We start from the raw sequence: 23,117 nt of genomic DNA, 5'->3' as shown, positions 1-23,117 counted from the left end.
TTTCCATATAGGCATAGACTGGTTTGGGTTGGAAGGGACCTTAAAGACCACTCAGAGAGTGGTGAGGCACTGGAACAGGTTGCTCAGAGAAGCTGTGGCTGCCCCATCCCTGGAAGTGTTCAAGGCCAGGTTGGATGAGGCTTTGAGCAACCTGGTGTAGTGAAGGGTTTCCCTGCCCATGGCAGGGGAGGTTGGAACTAGACAATCTTTGAGGTCCCTTCCAACCCTAACCATTCTATGATTCTATGATCATCCAGTTCCAACCCCCCTGCCATGGGCAGGGAAACTTTTCACTACATCAGGTTGCTCAACACCTCACCCAACCTGGCCTTGAGCACTTCCAGGGATGGGGCAGCCACAGCTTCTCTGGGCAACGTTGTCCCGTGCCTCACCGCCCTCATTGTAAAAAATTTCTTCCTTAGATCTCATCTAAATCTCCCCTCTTTCAGTTTAAAGCCATTGCCCCTTGTCCTACCACTGCACACCCTTGCAAAAAGCCCCTCTCGACCTTTCTTGCAGCCCCTTTAGGTACTGGAAGGCTGCTAGAAGATCTAAGTGAAGCCATGTTGGCTGTCACCAATCACCCCCTTATTTTCCATGTGCCTTTGCATAGTTTCCAGGAGGATCTGCTCCATGATCTTGCCAGGCACAGAGGTGAGATTGATTGGTCGGTAGTTCCCCGAGTCTTCCTTTTCCCCTTTCTAATAGCGGGGTTATGTTTCCCCTTTTCCAGTCAGTGGGAACTTCACCGGATTGTCACGATTTCTCAAATACAAAGGATAGTGGCTTGGCAACTTCATCTGCCAGTTCCTTAGTGAAACATGGCTTCACTAAGGGGAAGTCGTGCTTGACAAACCTGAGAGCCTTTTACGAGGACATCACCCAGTGGGTGGATGATGGTAGAGCAGTGGATGTGGTCTATCTTGACTTCAGTAAAGCATTTGACACAGTCTCCCACAGCATCCTCACAGCTAAACTGAGGAAGTGTGGTCTGGAAGATCGGGTAGCGAGGTGGGTTGGGAACTGGCTGAAGGATAGCAGCCAGAGAGTAGTGGTCAATGGGAGAGAGTCCAGTTGGAGGCCTGTATCCAGTGGAGTCCCTCAAGGGTCGGGACTGGGACCAGTATTGTTCAACAGATTCATCGATGACTTGGATGAGGGGATAGAGTGCATGGTCAGCAAGTTTGCTGATGACACTAAACTGTGAGGAGTGGCTAACACACCTGAAGGTTGTGCTGCCATTCAGAGAGACCTGGACAGGCTGGAGACTTGGGCGCGGAGAAATTTAATGAAATACAACAAGGGCAAGTGTAGAGTCTTGCATTTGGGTAAGAACAACACCATGTACCAGTACAAGTTGGGGACTGAACTGCTGGGGAACAGCACAGGGGAAAAGGATCTGGGGGTCCTGGTGGACAGCAGGATGACCATGAGCCAGCAATGTGCCCTTGTAGCCAAAAAGGCCATTGGCATCCTGGGGTGTATTAGAAGGGGTGTGGTGAGTAGGTTGAGAGAGGTTCTCCTCCCGCTCTACTCTGCCCTGGTGAGGCCGCATCTGGAATATTGTGTCCAGTTCTGGACCCCTCAATTCAAGAAGGACAAGGAACTGCTGGAGAGAGTCCAGCGCAGGGTCACAAAGATGATGAAGGGAGTGCAACATCTCCTTTATGAGGAAAGGCTGAGGGAGCTGGGTCTCTTTAGCTTGGAGAAGAGGAGACTGAGGGGGGACTTCATTAATGCTTATAAATATGTAAAGGGTGACTGCCATGAGGATGGAGCCAGGCTCTTCTCACTGGCATCCAATGATAGGATAAGGGGAAATGGATATAAGCTGGAACATAGGAGGTTCCGCTTAAACATGAGGAAGAACTTCTTTCCAGTAAGGGTAACAGAACACTGGAACAGGCTGCCCAAAAAGGTTGTAGAGTCTCCTTCTCTGGAGATGTTCCAAACCCGCCTGGACGCGTTCTTGTGTGATCTGATCTAGGTGGTCCAGCTCTGGCAGGGGGATTAGACTAGATGATCCTTTGAGGTCCCTTCCAATCCCTGACATTCTGGGATTCCCTGAGGACCCACAGAAGCATCTCATCAGGTCCCGTGGACTTGTGCACCTTCAGGTTCCTTAGATAGTCTTGAATTTGACGTTCTCCTACAGCAGGTAGTTCTTCATTCTCCCAGTCCCTGCCTTTGTCTTAAGCAACTTGGGCAGTGCGACCAGAGTTCTTGCCAGTGAAGACTGAGGTTAAAAAGTCATTGAGTACTTCAGCCTTCTCCATATCCCAGGTAACCAGGTCTCTCATTTCCTCTTGGAGAGGGCCCACATTTTCCCTAGTCCTCCTTTTATCACCAACATACCTATAGAAGCTTTTCTTGTTGCCTTGACGTCCCTGGCCAGATTTAAGTCTATTGGGGCTTTAGAATTAAATCACGCCCTTCTGAAATGCCAATGGCAGGAACCACCACACACAAAGGTGAGCACCTGTGGCCTGCAGAATGACCCAAGTCTTTAAGGCTCTTTGTTGCTCCCACATCCTACAAAGCTCTCCTACAGCTAACAATAGGGGTCCTACTGGACCCCTCTCCATCCTTTTTGTGTGATCAGCCGTGATAAACACTCATGAACTGGGCAAGCAGAAACAGTTAGGTATGAAAATCTGTGCCAGTTGTACAGTGGCACAAAATGGACAGAGAAATCCAGATCCTATGTGCCTGTGGAAGAAAACAGGGTAGACAAAGACTTTGGTGGAGACCACGCTTCTTCATAGAAGAAGATCCTGATAACAAGTTTTCAAATATTTCCTCCTCTCCCACATATTTGAGTGGCTAGATTTACACACACACACTTTTTATTTTTAATTCTGAGCACCCAGTAGTTCTGCAATCTGGATGCTTAAGTATAGTTATTAATCATTTCTTTGCTGGCCATCACACAAAATAAATCCAGCTAACGTGCTTATCGGGAGCTTATCCCTCCCTGACATTTCATTCTTGTATTAGGCTTGAGGGTTTGAATATTTAAATAGGCAAATATTCTTTTGATTAATAGAATAAATGATTCTTGTTACTTAGTCCTTAAAAAGTTAGCGTCATGAAAGTGCTCAACTACGTTGGCAGAGCTTTTATAGGATTTTGTAGATTTTCCTATAAAACATGGTTCGGCAGCAGAGAGAGAGTTCAACTTAATAAGCTCATACGTTTTTAAATGCCTTTCCTGCAATGATATATGGAACTACAGCATTAAAGCTAAGGGTGCATAAGAGAAAACTTGGTTAGAATTTCTGCACATTAAATGGAATTCTCCTGAAAATTACTATCGTATGGATTACTGTTCCACTAAGTTCTTACAAAACCAAGCTGGAGCAAACACTGTCTTGCAACTAAAAGAATATCGATACATCTCTTAGTGCCTAGGAAGCTCTGACACTTCGGTTCCCAAAACTGCACTTTCAGAGCACTCTCCAAACATGACCAATAATTTTAACCCATTATAGAGACGAAGCATCAGGACTCTTTTGGTGGAGCAGGGTCCCAAGAGCAGGTTAACACACAATGTGACTTACAATCCCGCAGCCAGCCTATGGATGCCTATCACCAGGTACATACTTTTCAGGACAGTGCAAGTAATGATGTCCACTGTTTCTTGTCCACTTCTTTGCACAGGGCCTCCCAAGCTCTTTGCCTGCTCCTCATCAGTCCCACAGTGATGGGACATACACCATGACAAGTTAGGGCTAGACATGCCCCGCACGACCATGCTGAAGGAAGGTGAACGTGCCTCCCTCAAGGCCATATCTGGACATATCTGGACACCATGGACACCCACAGCAGAGCTGGGGACTCTCAGTTTGTCAAGAGTCTTCAGAAGGCAGCTGCTCTTCCCTTAACTAAGGCATCAATGATTGAAGCACCACATGATGCTGTTCAAAACTAACATTATCACTGCTCCAAATGAGGAAATGCAAAAATTAAGTGGTCAAACCCAAGGTGAGAGGAGGTCAACAGAGCTCAAGGGCAAAACCCACAGGTCCTGCTATGATGGCTCTGCCTGTCTGTTGGCCTTTCTGTCATCTCAGGCAAAGCACGTCAGACAGGGAGAAAATTTAGGAGCAGTTTTTTGTCCATTTAAAACAGAAGCTCTGACCTCCCATGTGGTGCAGATCCTGAGCTATCAGGCTGAGATGCGAGGTCTGCCCTCGAGTTCATCGCCAAACTGCTGAGCAGACACTGTGTTTCCATGGAGGAAGGACTGGCACCGCGCCAGCCAGCACTGTCAAGCAGAGGAACGCTGACTCTGCTACACAGGGGCAACCAAATCCTCAACAATTACAAGCTCATAAGTGCTCAGAGATCATGGGATGAAAGGCAGTAATGTAAAATTGTAAATTAACAGTGTCTGTTTCGACATCCTCTATTAGAGGTGCCTACTCCTCATGTAGCCGATCATGTAGACACAATACTGGATGTGGCTAATTAAGAGACATCTAGTCTAAGGTAGAAGTCAAACCTCCCTTTGAGGTCAATGAAGAGACACTGACACTGCCAATGGACAATTTATTCTACCTCTTTATCCAAGCTTTAAGCATTTTGCTGTCTGGTGTAACAGGCTGATGGCTGCTATTTTGGGGGTAGGTGGAAATGCCTTTTTTCTCCTGTGACCACAGGCAGACCTGGACTGGACGTTCACATGGGTATGTCCAGTGAAGTGAGCCCTAACCCTCCCGTCACAGCCTCCCAGGCCAGGGACTTCAGGGTGGCAATCACACCAGCAAGCTTCACCAAGTTCACAGCTCTGCTCAGGTAGGTTGGTGTAAAACTGTCACTGCTGCAAGCTTTACCTGCCAAATTTAAAACGAAATCCTTGGTATATAGCCTTACCATAGGAACATCTTACTAGAATAGATCTCATGGGAACTCAAGATTTTGACACCCCCAGTACATACTTTGGGCAATGAATAAGAAAAGTGGCCAACACTTGTGCTGCCTGGAACACAGCGTGGAACGATGCCATCACTGGAACAGCTAGTATAAAAATGATGAACTTAAAAGGCACAATGGATTTTTAGAGATAGCTCTTCCTTTTTGCAATAACAGATCCACTCTGCTGACAGGTTTATGAACCGGGAAGATGAAGAGGTTTTTAAACCTTTTCTGTTATGTACAGAAATCACTGTATAAGTTTACTTAACCTCTGTCAGACATAGATGAGCCTCAGCAGAGGGGTGTCGCTCAGCCCTGTCTGCCAAATCGCTGCACGGTGGAAGTGGCACAGGGAGAGCCCTACAATCCCAGTACCAGTCTGCCGGAGCCAGCACCGCCGCAACCTACCCGTGCATCCGCACACCGCGCGCTGCTCCGCGTCATGGTAACACACCAGTTGGTAAGAGATGCCTACTGCTTCATTTGGGGACAAAAACCCCAAACAAGTCACAAGCAATACCAAAAGGGTCAAAAAACACAGGATGGGGTTGGTTTTGATTTGCATTTCTATTCGTATACCAATTTCAGCTACTAGTTAACAATGCAATTAACTGGTTATAAATATAGGAGTTCAAAAGCAATGACTGGCCACACTGTCTGTACTCTAGTTTTTCATATAACAGATTTTTTTGGGGTGCAATAAATGCAAGAGACCAAGCATTCACTCCAATACACCAGAAATTTCCCTTTATTCCACAGATGAAGATCCAGACCACCACTGCTGTTCTGTGGCTAAACTTTCTCCCATGTGATTTCTGTACTGTTAAGGGTTACATTCTCCACTTTTTGTCAAAATAAAATACAAGAGAGGCAAAACTAGGAGATAAAACTGACCAACTCAGAGCTCAAGCATGTAGAAGAGATGTCATCCAGTTTACCCCAGTGCAAAACAGTAACAACATCTACATACCTACTAGGCAGGTTAGGGAGGGATCCAACCCAATGCAGCCAAACAAGAGCTGAATTGCTACAGGGTTAAGAATTAAAAAAAAGGACTGTAATTTTTAGTGATGACTTGGCTATCAGACCTTTTTTGCTACGTCTATTCAATGTCTGACTTTATCTGCAGAGATCCAAATGACAACAGATACACAGCTACCTAGCACAGACACTTTACAAAGTCTTCTACTACTACTTAAACCCAGAGAACATGATTTAAGGCTATAGATTTGCTTGCTGCCGTAACAGAGACACTAACAGGAGTATCTAAAGCCTGACGTACTTGAAGTCGGCTCCTATCTCACCCTGCCACCACCACCAGCCCCAAAGGAGATAGATGAATACTGCAACTTCAGGTTGTAAATACAGACTGCTTTATTAGATGCATTTTTCGGCAGCACTGGCCATGATATACTTGATGTGAGTAGATACAAAACACAAACAGCAAACTTGTATGGAAATACGTGCAGCGACACATGGTCTACATCTTCCCAATACATACTTGTCTACTTGTCATTTACCCATACACACCAGAGGTTTGGGTCTACACCTGGAAAACACATAGCAGGAAAATTCAGGGGTCTTCCTCCCTCTCCTCCTCACCTTATAAAAGCTATCTAACTTTTACTCACTTCCCACAAGACCCAAAGCAAAATCTAACACAAAATCTTCTCCCATCTGCACAGCCAAACTCAACACGTTAATACACATCCAAGATTTGGCTTTTTTTCCCCCCCCATCTGCAGCCAGCAGCTACTCACAGATCTCCTGGCCCAGCACATGCTCTGCTTTGCCACAGGAAATGAATATGTACTTTGTATTAATGCAGCTGAAAACCTGGGAGGTAAATTCTTATGTCTCAATGGTGCGTTGATTGGATCGAACGATGCACTCGTGATTGGGCTGCAAAGCACCGCGGCTGAAATACAATACGTTGGAAATCAGGTTACAATCTGCTCCTGTCTACACACATACAGGCAGGTTCAAGCTTGCCCAGGTTTCCTTAATCCCGCCGTACAGATTGCTGCTCAGCTGTTACTCACACATCTGTATTGCTTTTTCTCTGTAAATCTCAGCAAGAAAGGACAAACCTGGCATATCCTTCTGAACTGGTGACAAGTAATTCCACAAACTGAAGCTATTGATTTCAAACAAGCCTCATTCATGTTCTCCTCACAAAAATAAAGCTTCGCCAGGAAATGAATTGATCTTCATTTGGCTTTTGTAAAGATTCTGAACAAGCTTCAAAGAAAGCAAGTGTTCAGACTGCTATTCAATCGCCACTTCCTAATCATGCTCCATTCATTGATTGCTTATTTTAGTTTGTATTTTGCTGATTCAGTTGCACATGTCTTCTTGCAAAAAGGATTATCAATATTAAATTAATTGTGTCTACCCTATGAAGTAAATGGAAAAGCAAACCATTTTCTGTCATCCAAGAATCTTAAAAGACCTAATGCTGACTAGATCCTCATAAACTATTTCTCATAAGTAAAGCTCTAAAACTCCCCATATTTCTCCACAAAATTTGTTTTTCAAAGCATCCACCATATTTCCATTAAGTATTTTCCAGAAATGTTATGCTTCATATTTTAGAATTCAGGTAGCAAAAATATGCATTACAGTTTAAATATTTAGGGACATACAGGCATTTCAAAATGCACATTACTTACTTAGCAAGCTCTAACTAGAAATGATCTACTAAGTTGTAAAAACAGAACATGCAGAACAGGATTTATTCTTGTGAGGGGCTCTTGTAATAAAATCCGTAGGTTCAGATATATCTAAGGGACATAAAAGCCAGAGCAATTATGAGTGTCACATCCACTTATCCATTTCTCCCCATGCCACACATACAAAGAGAGTCATGAGGAGATCCCTGGTCTAGGATTTATTCAATAGCCACAATTTGGGGACAAGAGGGAGGAGAAGAGGAGGAAAATTCAGCAATGAATTCCCAGTTTCAAAGGCTTCATGCTGTGTGGCTGACTGTCCTTCGAAATACGTCATTGACTGCAGGACGAGCTCACCCACCGCCCGGGTCACCCACCCCTCTGCCCTTCCCAGTGAGCTGCCCACGTTTAGACTGGCAGCTCAAGGCAACAACCCACCGGCCACGCGAGCCAACACACCAGACTGCTGTGGATGCTGGAAAACTAAATAAATGACTTCAGGACTGATGCTGTCAGACACCAGCGTTTGACTCATACCTCCTCCTGGTTTGGCCGTGAATATGCAGCCTATTCAAAAGCTCCCGTGGCAACAGAAAAGCTCCCTGCAATACCTGGGAGCAGATCAGTAGCACAAACACACAAGCTTTGATTTCTTTGGAAGCCAACTTAAAAGTGCATCCAAAGCTTAATTTGGTTCGTTTATTTTCAAAAGTACAGTTTAGTCAGACGTATTTATGATAATGCAGGTATTTTTCAGCACCGGAGTTCAGAAGAGCACAAGAGCAAGTTGTTAAATTATACTAATCCCATCCTCTGCCAAAGCGTGAATTTAATACTTATGTTTATATTAGTAAACATTTTATAGCACACTTCATAGATAGAGGTCTTCCCTGAAGCATCATGTTCCAAACTCATAAGAATAGAGAATAATTTTGTAGTCAGAAAGTGAAAATTGACAATTAGTGGAATCCATTGTGTTAAAAAAATTAGGTACTGGGTATATAAATTCATGGTCACAGCGTTTCAAGATTACACTATGCAGCATAACAATAGCAAGAGAACCTCATAACAGCCACTAAACAAACTCTAGCCTTACTTTCCCAAAAGCACTTTCTCACTGACTGAGTTTAAAGAAGATATTGAGACTTCTAAGCACCGAAGCCTTTTGACACTCTCCTGGCTCCATACAGAGCAAAGTATACTTCAACGACCTTCACTTCAAAGGAAAGAGAGAGCTGTCTTGTGTCTCCTTCTAAATGCAGAACAGAAATAAAAAATAAACGCCTAAACATTTCAGTAGGAAGCCAGACACTTTCAGTTTGAGGATGACTTTTCACAGCTCTCAGTAGGGCCAACCCTACCTGCCCGCACATGTGTACAGGGCACAGCGCTGCTCTGTGCCACGGGGCTGCCTCCCTCTAACAGCTCACAGCAGTAGGCATAAAAAATAATCAGCAAACACCAAGTATAGCTGGAAAAGTACGTCTTTAGAGACCTTATTTGCCCAGTTATCAAGAAAAAGAATTACTGGAAGTCCAATACAACCTCTCCACACATGCACATTGGTGTGCGCTGAGGAATAAAGATCAATACCAGTATTTATTCAATAGCACACTGGTTTGTATTAGCACTGGAAAAGCAATGAAGCAATAAAGCAGCTTTTTCCTCTGGTGCAAATCATCCAAGAGTCACAGCTCCATCCCTGGGGAGGCAGGTAGTGCACGTGGCTGCCCCAGCACCAGGCAGCGCCCGCATGCACAACACAGCAGTGGCGGCTCTTGAGATCACAAGTGCCTTGATGATGGCAGAGAGAGAAAAATCAGACTGTTTCAGGCCTGAAGCTGGGTTTGCAAGTATCCTCCTGCCCTCGTGATCTTCAGAGCAGAGAGGGGACAGATTCAGCACAACCTCAAGCGTTCCTCTGGAGAGCACAAGGAACACGTGCAGCCTGGCAGAACAAAAACACCTAAAGCCACGCGGAGATGGGACAGATCGGGCAGGATGGCATGACCGGATAGAAAATACCCAGCAACCTGCCTCTGAACTGCAAAACTGGTCTAGTTTTGGTGAGCCTTGTTCCAAGGCACATTTCCTTTACAGCAGAGCTTTGGCACTGCTTGATTTCTGTACTTGCTCTCCCAGAAAATTTTCAGGTGGCACCTTTCCAAGTATTGAAAAAAATATTACTCTTCCTTTTTTATGGCTTAAGCCAAGGGCAAGAACATTTTTCACACAACACTGGATCAGACCACAACTATCTAGTAGGAGAGAAGATACACAACTAGTTTTGAGTTTTTCCTAGGAATTAAAGTATCTTTCAATACACTCCCACATGCTATTCAAACAGGATTTCACATCTGAAGCAGTATTTTTTTTTCCTTTTTATGCTGCCTTGATTCCTTGCCATTGTTTCCTTCAGTTATTTGATGAAGAAAAATCAGTCTTGCCTCTCTCTTTTCCTTGCTATTGTTTGTATGTAGGATTGCGAAAAAACCCAAAACAAATAAAAAAAAACACAAAAAACAAAAAAACTCTTTGCAAAAGGTAAAATAATATTGTGCATGCACAAGAGAAAGAGCTCTTTTGACCTCCTTTGTTTGCAATAAACAGCAATGACTACAAATAAACAGTCATGAAACTCTATTTCCCAGCAAATATCACCATTCAAGTAGTTTGTTTTTGTCTCCTTAAGCGCTGTCCTTCTCCTCAGACTCATTCCATCAAGCCTGGCTAAACGCCCTGGGGCAGGACATGACTAAGTAACTGGCATAATATCACAAACGTGTGACTCCAGGAATGTTCGAGCTCCTTAAAACTTGAGGAAACCACCAATAAAAAGCTCCTCACTTGCTGCAATAGTATCTGCAGATCTCAGCCATGTCTACGAAAAAGCATATGCTCGTTTGGGCAGGGGGGAAAGAGAGAAAGTATTTTGCTTCAAGCAAAGCCTGAAGGAGGTTGTATGCCTTCTATTTTGGGGAAGAAACGAGACACTAAGACGAACGTGATGCCAGATGTACGAAGCAGCACACAGGGCAGCCTCCTGCCCAAGACATGGTACGTGCTGAGAAAGTATCTCATTTGAGTATCTTCATACCAGAGAAAATTGAGACAAAGGCACCTCAAAAGTCAGGTCTTTTTAGTTATTTCCATAGTGGAAGAGATTTGCTCTTCTTCACAAGAAAATAAATAAATACGATAGCACATGAAATCTAGAGACTTTCTTGAGTCCCACCAGAGCCAACCACAGGGCACAGGTTGAGCCTCATGGCACAAAACGTTGCCCATCTGGGATTCTGCAGGGGAAGCCCCTGAGAGCAGATAGGGCCAGTGTTCAGGGCAGGACAAGAATGTCTTGGGTCCAGTACAGGACATATGTGATGTGAGGGCAGATGTGGTGTTACAAAGCAAGGGGCAATCCAGGAGTGGGGAAAGACCCCAAAGGGAGTAGTGCCACCCATTACAGCTTGCTCCCTCCACCCCAGAATATGTTCTAGCACCCAGTATGAACGTGCTGAGAGCCCCCAAGGGGCACACACAGACCATCTTAAATAAAAATAAAATCATGAAGAGATATAGTACTTAATTAACTAAGTTGTCAAAGAACAACCTAAAGTCTTTTCTAAAACTGTTGTTTTCACCATATCCCAAAGAAAGACTTCCAACTAGCTGCTACACAGACATCTCTGGTCATAAAACCAGCTAAAGCCAGATGGTGCTAAAAAGCCCAATTGCTCCCAGGCTCCCAAGGAAGGCAGCTACAGAAATAAACAGGTGATTCAGCCACTTGAGACACTTGAGTGCAATGACTCTGACTCAAGCCCCAAACACACCACTGGGAAAAATTAATATCAAATCAGTGATATGTAACTGTTTAATCTTCAGCAACAGCTTCCAGGTGATGGTACAGCTCTACCCAGGACATTGCTCCGAGGCCGTGTGGTCCAGCAGCAAATGCAAACCTTTTACAGGTGCGTGCTGCGAAAAAACAAAAGCAGATCAAGCTGCCCATATGCAACACCATGCCTGACCCATACGTGGCACCCACAACCCAGCAGGAGGAAGGGGCAGGGTCTCCCAGCTGGGAAGCCCTCAAAACCTTTGAAAAAAATCAAGCTGTGGAAGTTGCTTATCACTTACATAATTTTTTCCTCTTCATTTTAATATCTTGTGTTGACTTGAAGACTGCCTGCACGAGAACAGCTGTTGAGAGATTCGCAGCAGCAGGAATATGTCATCTTCACCCAATGATTCAATGGTCCTAACAATTGCGGGTATTATTTTTCTTAAATCTGCTCCTTAATCCCATAATGCCATAAAATACCACTGAATCAGAGCTTAGCAGGATTCTAGAAAGGAACACTTTTAAAGAGATAATGAGAACTCCACATTTATATTAGATAGGATTGAAAAGAGAGAATGGAGAAGACAGAATGTACCAGATGGGCAGATTATTTCATATTTTTCCTTAATATGATTTCTTCAACCTGAAGCACCAGGTAATTCCACTATCAGAGATTAGATACTGGATAAGATGGACAGGCAGACTGATCTAACGCAGCAATTTTTGGTTTCCTGCTACACGTAGGAGGGGCTCCCATTAAATCATATATCACAGAATAAAACAGAGGAGCACAAAATCTAGCAGCAAAGCAGGGAATGTTAGCCGTCCCCAGGATCCCATGTAAATATGCTTCAGTTCCAATAACAAAAACAACACATCATCTTAAACTCCTCATCCCTCATAGGCAACAGAAAATGCTGTGAATTGATCAACAATAAAACTACAGATCAGCCTTGTCCTTCACAGTTTTTGCAGAAAATTGAAGAAAATCTCTCCAGGTTTTGTTTTTTTTTTTTAGAGAGAGATTTGTGTAGAAGTCCTGCAGTCTGCGGGCAGCACCTTGGGTTCTTTCAATCTAGAAGCAGTAATTATTTTCCAGAACACGCAGGAATCTCATCTTAAAGTCCAAAAAACTTAATCAAGCCAGATAGAAATGTGCTGCCAATGCCTATCTCATTATGCCACTGTTCCGCTGCAAGACTTGAAATAAGGTCCCTTGCACCAAAATACAAGCCCCCCCTTATTTTAGCTAAAGGAGTGGCTTTTTCAGTCATCCAAAATGTAACACCATTATCTGATTCACTCTAAAAGCACATTGCATTGCATGCTCAGCACAAGCTTTCCTACTCAGCAGAAGGCCAGGATCAGAAACATCAGTATTAATAAGCTCAGGACCAAGGTCTTAGGCCACAGCTCCCTTATGGTATCAGTACCACAAACAGTATTTCATTTATCTATATGATCAGAAGCACCTTTTCAGGAATCAGTCCAGTGTAAAGCCCAATACTGCTCGAGCGGTGAACAGCAGGGTAGACTTTCTACCTTCCAGCCTCAGCTTTTAAGGAGAAAAAAAAAAAAAAAAAAGAAAATCTCTCAAATAACCTGCATCTTATAACCAAAACAAAGATGATAATCCAAACTACCAAAAAAACCCACTACAATCCCCCAAATCAAGACAAGCAAAGTACTCTGGCCCTAGGAAAGATCTTACCTTCTCCTAAGCATTTCTTGGACCACTTACTCCAGAAAACTCGCCTCTAGGCAGAGACCTGAAAGGCCATGAGCTGGGACTTGGGATGCCTCCTCATTGCCAACATCTGCCTGCAAATCACTCTGAAAAGGGACACCTGCATCTCTGAACCATTAGTGATGCTGACCACAAGGTGTAGGGAGTACAGAAAGATTACAAAACATGCCAAATTTCCCCTAAACTTCTCCTCTTCACTTGGGTCACGGTCACAAAAAGGAGGCAGGAAAAGGACTAAGAGGTCTGATCCAGCACAGCACAGTACTCAGGAGAGTGACACCTGATCAGATTAATTTTTTTCTTTACAAAAAAGAGAAAGACTAAGAGGAAAGAACACCTAAGGAACAGCCACTGTTGGAAACAGTCTGAGTCCATCGGCATTCCGCATGCTGAACAGCCTTTAGTTGAACCAAACAGGCTTCACTATTATATCTAAAACTAATACATGCTTTGTAATGCTTATCAGCTGGAGCGTTTTCAACAGTTTTTTCCCCACTAATGCCACAATTTCAAAACCATTTAGGCTAATTTCCTTTGACTTGAATCTATTTTAATCAGAGACCAGGATACTCGACTTAAATGGTTTGTATTAAACCCTCCATAAAATCAGCCATAAAATTGCATGCACAAAATAGCAAATGGATCTTCAAGTCAGAAGCAGAAAAAGCTGAAACTTTTCAAATCCTCCAGCAAATTCAAGCTTATTTCATAAGCAGACCAACTGCTCTTACAATACCAAGACAATTGATTCCTAAAAAAAAAAAGCAATAACCAAAACATACTCCTGAAGTTCTTACATAGATAAAAGACACTAAGTTGTGCAGCTGCAGTCAGTACTCACAAATTCTCTCCGAAGTATTAGTCCAGCTCCAAAATTATGCACATTTAATAAATTGCTGTGTCTTCTCTGTCCTGTCCACCACCCTCCCATGAAATGACAGATAGCGGCACTGAAGAATACAATGCAAATCTAAAAATGTCAGAATGAATCCTTTTCTTCTGCCCCAAAATCTGGAAAAACATTACTTCTCAAATTAATTCTCACAAAGTAATGCTGGCTCTGCTAGAAGTTAGAGTTCTGGATGAGAAATGAAAATAAGAAGCTCAGACTCGGGTATCTGCTAGAGAAGGTCTCACTTCAAGGATTTGTCATTGTAGTGGGATTTGCATATCATACAGCCAAAGGTGCAATTTGCACCTGCAATTCATTTTGTCCAGACGAACCGTATCAGCAGAATTGGAGGATGAGCCTCCATTTCTTTGAAAACTCATCCAAGTATTTCTGTTGTCAGTGGTTGACAGCCTTGGAAACTGAGTGGCTGCTTGAAATTCCTACAGCATGCAGAGAAGTGAAGGAACAAAAGCTGTCCATGCTCTCTCATCCTTAACAATTTGCCAGTACGCTGGAGACATGGAGCTGCATCCCCTTGCTGCATGATTTTCAATGGCTCGCAGATGCCAAGCAATGGCTTTGTCACTGCCCTAATGATACAGGCATTGAACACGCATCTTTCAGAATCTAAATCTCTCTCAGCTCATTTTTTTTATCAGGGATTTCACTCCAGGCCTGGACAAAGTGACACTTTCTTATTTTGAGGAACACTCAGCTAGCCATGTCTAAAATTAATTTTCATAAAGATAAAAAAAAAATCCAAAAATAAATTTTCATAAAGATAAAAGACAAAGAGTGTCTTTTCTCACACTGGAAAAATAGCAGAGGAAGGATAGCGCCACCTGAGCCATTAGGCTCCCTTCAAAGATCTCCAACAAGAGATCCCACAGCAGCATCCCAGGAGGAAGACTGCTCTGGGAGGAGTTTGAGGTCATCTGGAGAGCCCCAGGGGTCTTGCAGGGACATGAAGGAGCTGCCAAAGGAGGAGAGAGGGAGAGTCTCTAAACACATTTACAGGGTAATAAATGCCAAAGGCAAACAGGCTCAGTGAACAGCCCTTTGCTGACGAAAGCAGATGTGAGCTTCTGATTGCATCACTACCACCCAAAATAACGTGTGGCTTTAGGAAAATAAAAAACACGAGAGAGAAGTGGGAAGAAATTAGCTTTTTTCCCCCTAATAAATCATCTTTATGAACTATTTGTTTCAGCCAAACTCCATCGGTTGCTCGTTACTGAGCATGGCCCTGTGAACGATAAGGAGGGAAGAGCAAACAGTATCACACGAGAGTATGAAAGCAACCATCGCTCCTGGCTCTCAAATGATACCTAAACATGTACATTCTTTCATGGAGCAACCAGTACTTACTTGGTTGGACGATAATCTGGTATGGAACGATCCAGTGAAATTTTCTCACTGAGGTAGGAGTTGTAGCCGTATTTCTCATGTGGTCCCTTTGCTTTCTCCTCCTCCTCAGGGGACAGGGTGGCTGGAAGCCCACCTTTACCACGTCCACCATAGCCTTCAATGAGACCAAGTGACTTGGACAGACCTTAAAGAGAAAAAGAGCCACCATCGCTGTTAAAATTCATCACTGTTATTTCCAAAGTATCAAAGAAACAAAAATAATCTGAAAAAACACGGTATTTTATTTTGGTTTTCAGAAAACATTTCAAATTCTAGTTATTCGGTGCAATGCTGGAAAGAAAATGACTCAAATTTTGAAATTCTTCATGGCTAAGACACACTATTGCTGACAGCTTTGCCACCAGCATCCAACCGATAACCTGTCCCAGGGATCCGTGCATTTATTTAGTTGTTAGGAAGGTTATTTAGGCTTCCTTCCCACTCTCAGAGAGGTAATTACATATAAGGTTAGATGTCCCCAGGAGAAGGATAGGTTGAACACAGAACAAGAATAAAATAGGGTTGGTTAACTGCCAGCTGAATGAATTTTTGCTCAGTATGAACAGTGAACAGCATACAAATGTTACAGATTTAAAAACAATTTCCCCTCAAAGCTTTCTTATCTTTTAAAGTATAGCATTCCCAGACCTTTATCAAGCAGAATTATTTATTTATATCTGCATAGCTGAAGGAAATAGGCAAAGTTCAAAACGAGCTGCACAAAAAGAGCTATATTGATGATTTGGTGGTGATTGTGGGATTTTAATACTTTTCATTAGCCAAGACTCACGCTCTTCTGTCAGAAAAAAAAAATTATAGATTATTTTGTTGATGATTTTTTTAAAATAAAGATATCAGGGTATATTCCCCTTCGTTTTGACGGCAGAGCCCTGACTCGGAGAGCAGAACAGCTGTCATCACCACTGGTGCACAGGAAGGGACAATAACCTTGAGGTTATGCACAGGGCTTCCTCATCCAAGAGCATGGTCCAGCTCCTGGACCTACTGCGGATTTCAACTGCCCTGGACAAAACACTCTGCCTCCCCATCTACAAGACACAAATTTAAACACTTTTTTCCCCAAAAAGTAGTATTGCGAGGCAGTAAGAAAATCACCTATGAATGTAAGTCACAGTTTGAAGCACTTGAATAGAAAAAATTATTATTATTATTATCATTCCTTCTGACAAGGAACCTCTAAACAGCCTTCCCTGCTAGGGAGCTTCTGAGAGTTGATGGAGTCCCTCTGACCGCAGTGAGGTTGATTAGATTTTATCTGAGGACAATAATAACAAATCAACTGCAAGGAGCAGTTGGCTGTGACGTGGGGATGTAGGAGATATCCAAACTGCCTTTTCCATATCTACACTGAGCAACAGCCAGAGGAGCAAGTCAAGAAAAATCTTCCTGGCCAGCAGAGGGTCAGCAGATCGCTCCATGAACCTCCTAACCGCAAACTGCTGGAGGCACGAGGTTCAGCTTGCTTACAACAAGATGAGATACCAATTTCATTTCAGACGCAGACTCCAACAGAATTAAAATAGTATTTTTAAAAAATATTCTCACTGAGAGATAACTCTTCTCAAAATGCCTATTTCTTTATGAAAATCAAATCTTTTCAACTCAGGAACAGTGCACCTGTAGATACATAAATTTCCTCAGGGTACCCTGGATCATGTCTTGCTTCTTGTTACACCAAAAAGACAGAACAGCTTCCTTAGTTCACTGGCTGAGGGTTTTACTGCTACAACAGACACCTTCTAACAGAAACTCAGTTTGTCATTTTAATGATTTCTTCTTCATCTTTCCCGTGAAATACTTTCACTAAAATCCATAAGAAAGCATCTTACTATCAATGGTAGTTGTCGGCGAGAAAGACCGTAACACAGCCATGCAGCCCGTCCATGGCGTTCAGCACATTCATACTTCTACTACAGGTATTCTCAGGATCTACCAGTTTGCTTTTAAAGCCTGATTTTGCTTTTCTTCATTCCTTTTAACACATTTCTCACTTCCCCAATGCTTTTGTGCTTTGAACCTACACATCTGTGAGAAGGGCTGAAGAGAAGAAGGAACTTTCTGAGCTGGGTTAGGGCGGGCAGGGGCCCCGTGGATGGAGGACCTTGGCGCTGGGCAGCAGAACCTGGGGTTCCCACCCAGTGGGATATCAGAACTGCTAACATCACAGCACCTTGCTCTGCTTAAAGCAGGTTCGAAAAACACAAGCTCAGGTTATAATCAACAGATTATAATTGCTTAACTCAGACACTCAAGGCAGCAGTTCCCCTAGAGCTCTGCACTTGAAATCAACAGGGACAAACTCATCCCTCCAAGGCTAATTCATCCACCACAAGATCCTGCCCATGGCAGGGGGGTTGGAACTAGATGATCTGATGGTCCAGTTCTGTTTAACATCTTTATCAATGACCTGGATGAGGGAATTGAATGTACCCTCAGTAAATTTGCGGACGACACCAAGCTGGGAGGCTGTGTCGATCTGCTCGAGGGTAGGGAGGCCCTTCAGAGGGATTTGAACAGACTGGATCGTTGGGCTGAGGCCAATGGCATGAGCTTTAATAAGGCCAAGGGCAGAGTCCTTCACTTGGGGTATAAAAACCCCAAGCATCGCTATAGGCTCGGGGAAGAGTGGCTGGAGAGCTGCCTGGCGGAGAAGGACCTGGAGGTGTTGGTTGACTACTGGCTTGATATGAGCCAGCAGTGTGCCCAGGTGGCCAAAAAGGCCAATGGGATACTGGCGTGTATCAAGAATAGTGTGACCAGCAGGAGCAGGGAAGTGATCCTGCCCCTGTACTCGGCACTGGTGAGGCCGCACCTGGAATACTGTGCCCAGTTTTGGGCCCCTCGCTTTAAGAGAGATATTGAGCTCCTGGAGCGAGTCCAAAGAAGGGCGACTAAACTGGTCAAGGGGCTGGAAAATAAAACTTATGAAGAGAGGCTGAGGGAGTTGGGGCTGTTTAGCCTGGAGAAGAGGAGGCTGAGGGGAGACCTGATTACGGCCTATAAATACTTGAGAAGGGATGGTGGGGAGGTGGGGGAAGGGCTCTTTACATTAGTGATGGGTGATAGAACAAGAGGAAATGGGCATAAGCTTAGTCAGGGGAGATTCAGGTTGGATGTTAGGAAGTATTTCTTCTCTGAAAGGGTTGCCAGCCACTGGAATAGGCTGCCCAGGGAGGTGGTTGAGTCCCCATCCCTGGATGTGTTTAAGAATAGGGTGGATGATCTACTTGAGGATATGGTTTAATGGGGATTAGGGATGGTTGGACTCGATGATCTCTAAGGTCTTTTCCAACCTAGAAATCTATGAATCTATGAATCTTTGAGGTCCCTTCCAACCCAAACCATTCTATGATTCTATGATCCGAATCAGGCTCCAGAGGTGCTTACCTCCATCTTGACTAAAAAAACTGGGCTCCCACCTACAGCATCTTGGTAAAGTACCTGAAAAGAGAGGCGAGGAATCTCGCTCAGTGTTCAAAACACCAACCACCACAGCAACAAGCCATACCAGCCCTTCCCACGTTGCTCAGGCAGGTGGACCTGAGCTGGTATTAGCAGCAGTAGGAGATGCTTGGAGCAAGGATATTTTTGTCAAGGAATTCAGCTGGCTGCACCAAAATTGCAACCTTCAATCCTCATCCACCTGAGATGCAGACTGGGGAGTGCAGGGTGGGAGCTGCTGGACAGCACAAGGACACCTTCCTTACCGCGGTTCTATTACAGAATACAAGCGCACACTCCATCTCTCCCAAAATACAGTCAAGATGTGGGCAGAGCCAACATAGACCCATCTGTGTCCCCATGCCCCCAGCTGTCGCAAGGTGGCAGGCTCTGCTGTGGCAACACAAAAAAAAAGGTCCTGGTAAAATGAAGCCTCCCTGCTGACTGCAGAGGCACCAGAGAAACGCCAAGACGTGACTTTATTTAGCAGTTTTAACTGACGAGCCTATAATGCCAGTAACTGCTTTATTCCAAGACCACAATCATGACAACTAGACACATGCACACAGTCCACCATACACTTCTCTCTCCTCGGTAGGTGTATTCCCTTATTGCTGTGTACGAACTTCTCAGTCCTTCTACTACTCTATAAACCCTGTCTCAGTAAGTACAGACAAATCTATGTGATTTAACCAAAGGAATCAATTAAAGTGATTGATTTATACATGTTGGGCAGGACGCTACCATGAGACTGTCATCCTCTCTTTCAAACACACCCACAGGGATAGTCAAGGACGAGTACTCCCAGGTGCGATGTGACAGGGAGGATCTCTGTGTCTGTCTCTGTGCTGGTTAAACATTTCATCCTCCAGTTCACGCTTTCAAAAGGGTTAATCCATGCAGCTGGGATGTCACTTTGGTGTACGGCACTTTGAAGAAAGATTCGAGTAATATTTGGCAAGAACAATAATTCACGTCCAAACAGAAGAGGAAGAAATTTGCTTCCAACTGGCTGAAAAGACGCCTCGGGAGAGGCAGGACTGAAAACAAATGGTTACAGCAGAACCAGCCAATCCACTCACTCATTCACTTGTATTAGTCCCGTTTTAGGGCTGCACAAAGAAGGGCACAGTTCTGGGAGGCTTTGCTGTAACTTCAGAAATTATCCTCAGCCCAGCCCATGTGGCTCGTTCACCTGGGCAGGAACCCAGGGAAAGCTCCTTCTCAGCAGGGAGCTCCCTGGGCTTTGCATTAACCCACATTTGGGTGCAAAGCATCTTCGCACTTTGAAAACCTCCAGTCCTTTGCCAAACATAGTATCATAGAATGGTTAGGGCTGGAAGGAACCTTCAAAGGTCATCTAGTCCAACCCCCCTGCAAGGAACAGGGATATCTCCAACTAGATCAGGTTGCTCAGGGCCTCGTCCAATCTGGCCTTGAATGTCTCCAGGGGTGGAGCATCCACCACCTCTCTGGGCAACCTGTTCCAGTGTTCATGCTTGAAATCAACCCGAAAGGGCCAGAAGTTACACACAGAGACACAAAGAACAAGAAAGAGCAAGAACATGATCCCATCAGCTTATTTCCTTGACAAACCAACCTAAAGAGTCAGAACTGTTCCCAAGTCACAGATCAAATCCTTTATCATTCTGGGCAGACAGCAAAGCAGAAGTGTTAAACCACTGCCAAAAAGTCTCTCCTGATACCTGCTCCAGCCTATCTACAGCAATAAACAGCACTAATCCCCCACAAAAGAGCTTGATCTTTGGAGTGAATTCACTCCCCAGTGAACTTTGCAAGCTCAGGAGATGGTAACATGCTGCAACAAGATTAGATGATCAGCGCAGATCAGAAAACTCAACATTCGTGAGCTTCGCTCATCCTTAAGCCACATTCACCCAACAAGTACCTTAGAAAGGAAAACAGGATTTTTTTTCAGAATCTCCTAAAACATCTGAACTTTGGGACAAGAGGAGTGTATTGCAGGAATAGAAGGAAAAAAAACCACCATTTAGAGCTGCTAAGATTTGAGTCACTCCTGCTGAAACGGCCAGACATGGGATCCCCTGTGGATTGACAACAGAGTTGGTTTTCTTCAAGATGATATAAAATTTAATCTCTACAGCAAAATTATTCCTAGACTGAGTGCAGCTATAGTAAATATATTATTCCCTCCTTAAACTAGCAGTATATTTTATAAAGAGACAGGAGTTTTCTAGGGTAGAGAAAATCTTTGGTAAAACACAATATAACGTGATACACAGCTTTCATTTATAAAGTACCCAACCAAAACAGGCTCACCAGGCAGCAGGCGTGCTGGAAAAGCGTTTTGCTACGTGTCAGCCTAGATGAAGGAAAACGTCAAGCCTACCAAAACAAACCTTAGCCAAGGAAACTTCTTTCATTAAGAAAACTAGGAAAGAAAGGAGAGTATCTGAAATTGGAAAGGTATTTCTGAGCAACAGAGGTCCTGAGCCTTAACACTGGGGGTGGAGTAGGGAAAAGAATGGGAGGAAATAATATAGGAAAGATTTCCGAAAAAGCAAATTTCTAGTTGCGTCTCTCCTCATTTGTTCATGTCATCCTGCTGCTAAGTCACCGAGGACACACAGCTCAGATTGAAAGGCACTTCGCTCTAGGAAAGAGGAACACGAAGCCCTCCTTCAGAAGAAATAAATAATTCCAAAGTGATATTGAAAAATAAGAGAAGCATAAAGAGAAAATGAAAGTAGATGTTTTTGAGAAGCACAGCTCTTATTAAGGTAAGCACCACGAGTCCTCCAGCCCAAGTAGCTCTCCGAGGGACGCGTGCTTCTGGCCTCCCTTCAGCCAGGGATTTGAAGGCTAACAAGAAATTTCTAACTCAGGGAAAAAAAACAAAACGCAAAACTGATGAGATAAACAGCCTAATACGTGTCGTGTGTTACACCGCGGATAGTGCCGCTGCGTGACCTCTCAGCAAAGATGGAACGAGAGGACACAACGGATGGGCTTTTAGGGGTATTTTATAGGAAACTAGAATAGATACCAACGGGCAAAATGTCATAGGTAATGCTGGAAATTACGGAAAACTGCTGAAGTTTTTAGTGTTGTCCTGCTGACTGCTGCAAATATAGACTGTTAAAGGGAGGACTCATTAACAATAAGGGTAATTGGCAGACTAACGGGCACCAATTTTCCTCTGCAGCTTTGGTGGAACCTGAGACCTGGGACTGTCACTTTTCTCCCTGTAGCAGTTTTTACACAATTTTTACCCGGTCTTTGCTCAGACCTTTTGTTTATTAGACTAAATAACACAAGTTTCTCTGACTGTAGGTTACACCTACGTATCTGTTCAAGGGCCATGGAAATTGTTTATGCAGTACGAAATGCAACTGGCTCTGGCAGCTTCCTTTGCTCTCACTGCCACCCCAAAGCATCCTTATACTCTTACAAAGGGAACCAAAACTAGTAGTAAAGGGATTAGAAGACAAGAGATCATTTTCTTGGGGGCAAGGTGGGGAGGAAGGAATACAAATTTAAAAAATTAGCTTAAATACTAAAGTCAAGAGGAAAAAAACAGTATTCCCCTGAACCCTATACAATTTTACTCCATGTATATGCTAGGTATGTTTTTCCCAGTGCTGACCACTTATCAAAAGCTGGTATATCCCCAAAAATCGGATGCTGCAGCAGGCTTCCGACAAATCCCCCTTGCTAAACGATCCATGCTGTCACCTTCCATTTGGACAGTACTTTTCCAGCAAGCCATCTCTTAGGGTATCCGAACATCTCCTTCAGCTGCAAGGATCCACAGAGCTCTTTGGTGTCCTTTGCCCTGCAAATGATTTGTTGGTTTACCGCAGAGATAAACACGAACATGATGACTGGCAAAAGGAGGTTTCAAGAAAATCTCCAACCTCTGGCTTCACGCTAAATGACAAATGTGAACTCAAGAAAAACAGCAGATGAATGCTGCCGGGCCCATGCTTGGTAAGCAGGGATTTTAGCCAGACTGACAAACAGAAAATGAGGTCTATTTTGCGTGTAATCCAACATACTTCATCTCCAAAAAAGCTCCTGTGTATGTAAAATTATTTGAGTAATTCTCACTGAAATGAATTTGTCCAACAGACCATAAAGATTTCACTTAAATAATTGTGACAGGTGGATGTTTGAGAATCGTACACACTTTCC

The 23,117-nt window shown here is 43.8% G+C and overlaps 1 protein-coding gene across 1 annotated transcript in view; it reads right to left on the bottom strand.

Moving 5' to 3' along the window:
• Positions 1–23,117, bottom strand: part of GALNT17 (polypeptide N-acetylgalactosaminyltransferase 17) — a 215,058-nt gene that overhangs the window by 145,859 nt on the left and 46,082 nt on the right. The window contains exon 2 of the mRNA XM_086624575.1: positions 15,441–15,624. Within this exon, the coding sequence (XP_086480701.1) occupies positions 15,441–15,624 (184 nt within the window). The remainder of the gene's footprint in view (positions 1–15,440; positions 15,625–23,117) is intronic.

This window comes from Tauraco erythrolophus, chromosome 21 (assembly GCF_009769465.1).
Source record: "Tauraco erythrolophus isolate bTauEry1 chromosome 21, bTauEry1.pri, whole genome shotgun sequence".
In the NCBI taxonomy this organism is placed as follows: Eukaryota; Metazoa; Chordata; class Aves; order Musophagiformes; family Musophagidae; genus Tauraco; species Tauraco erythrolophus.
The sequence above is the reverse complement of the archived record's forward strand: the minus strand, read 5'-3'. Positions and strand labels throughout refer to the sequence as shown.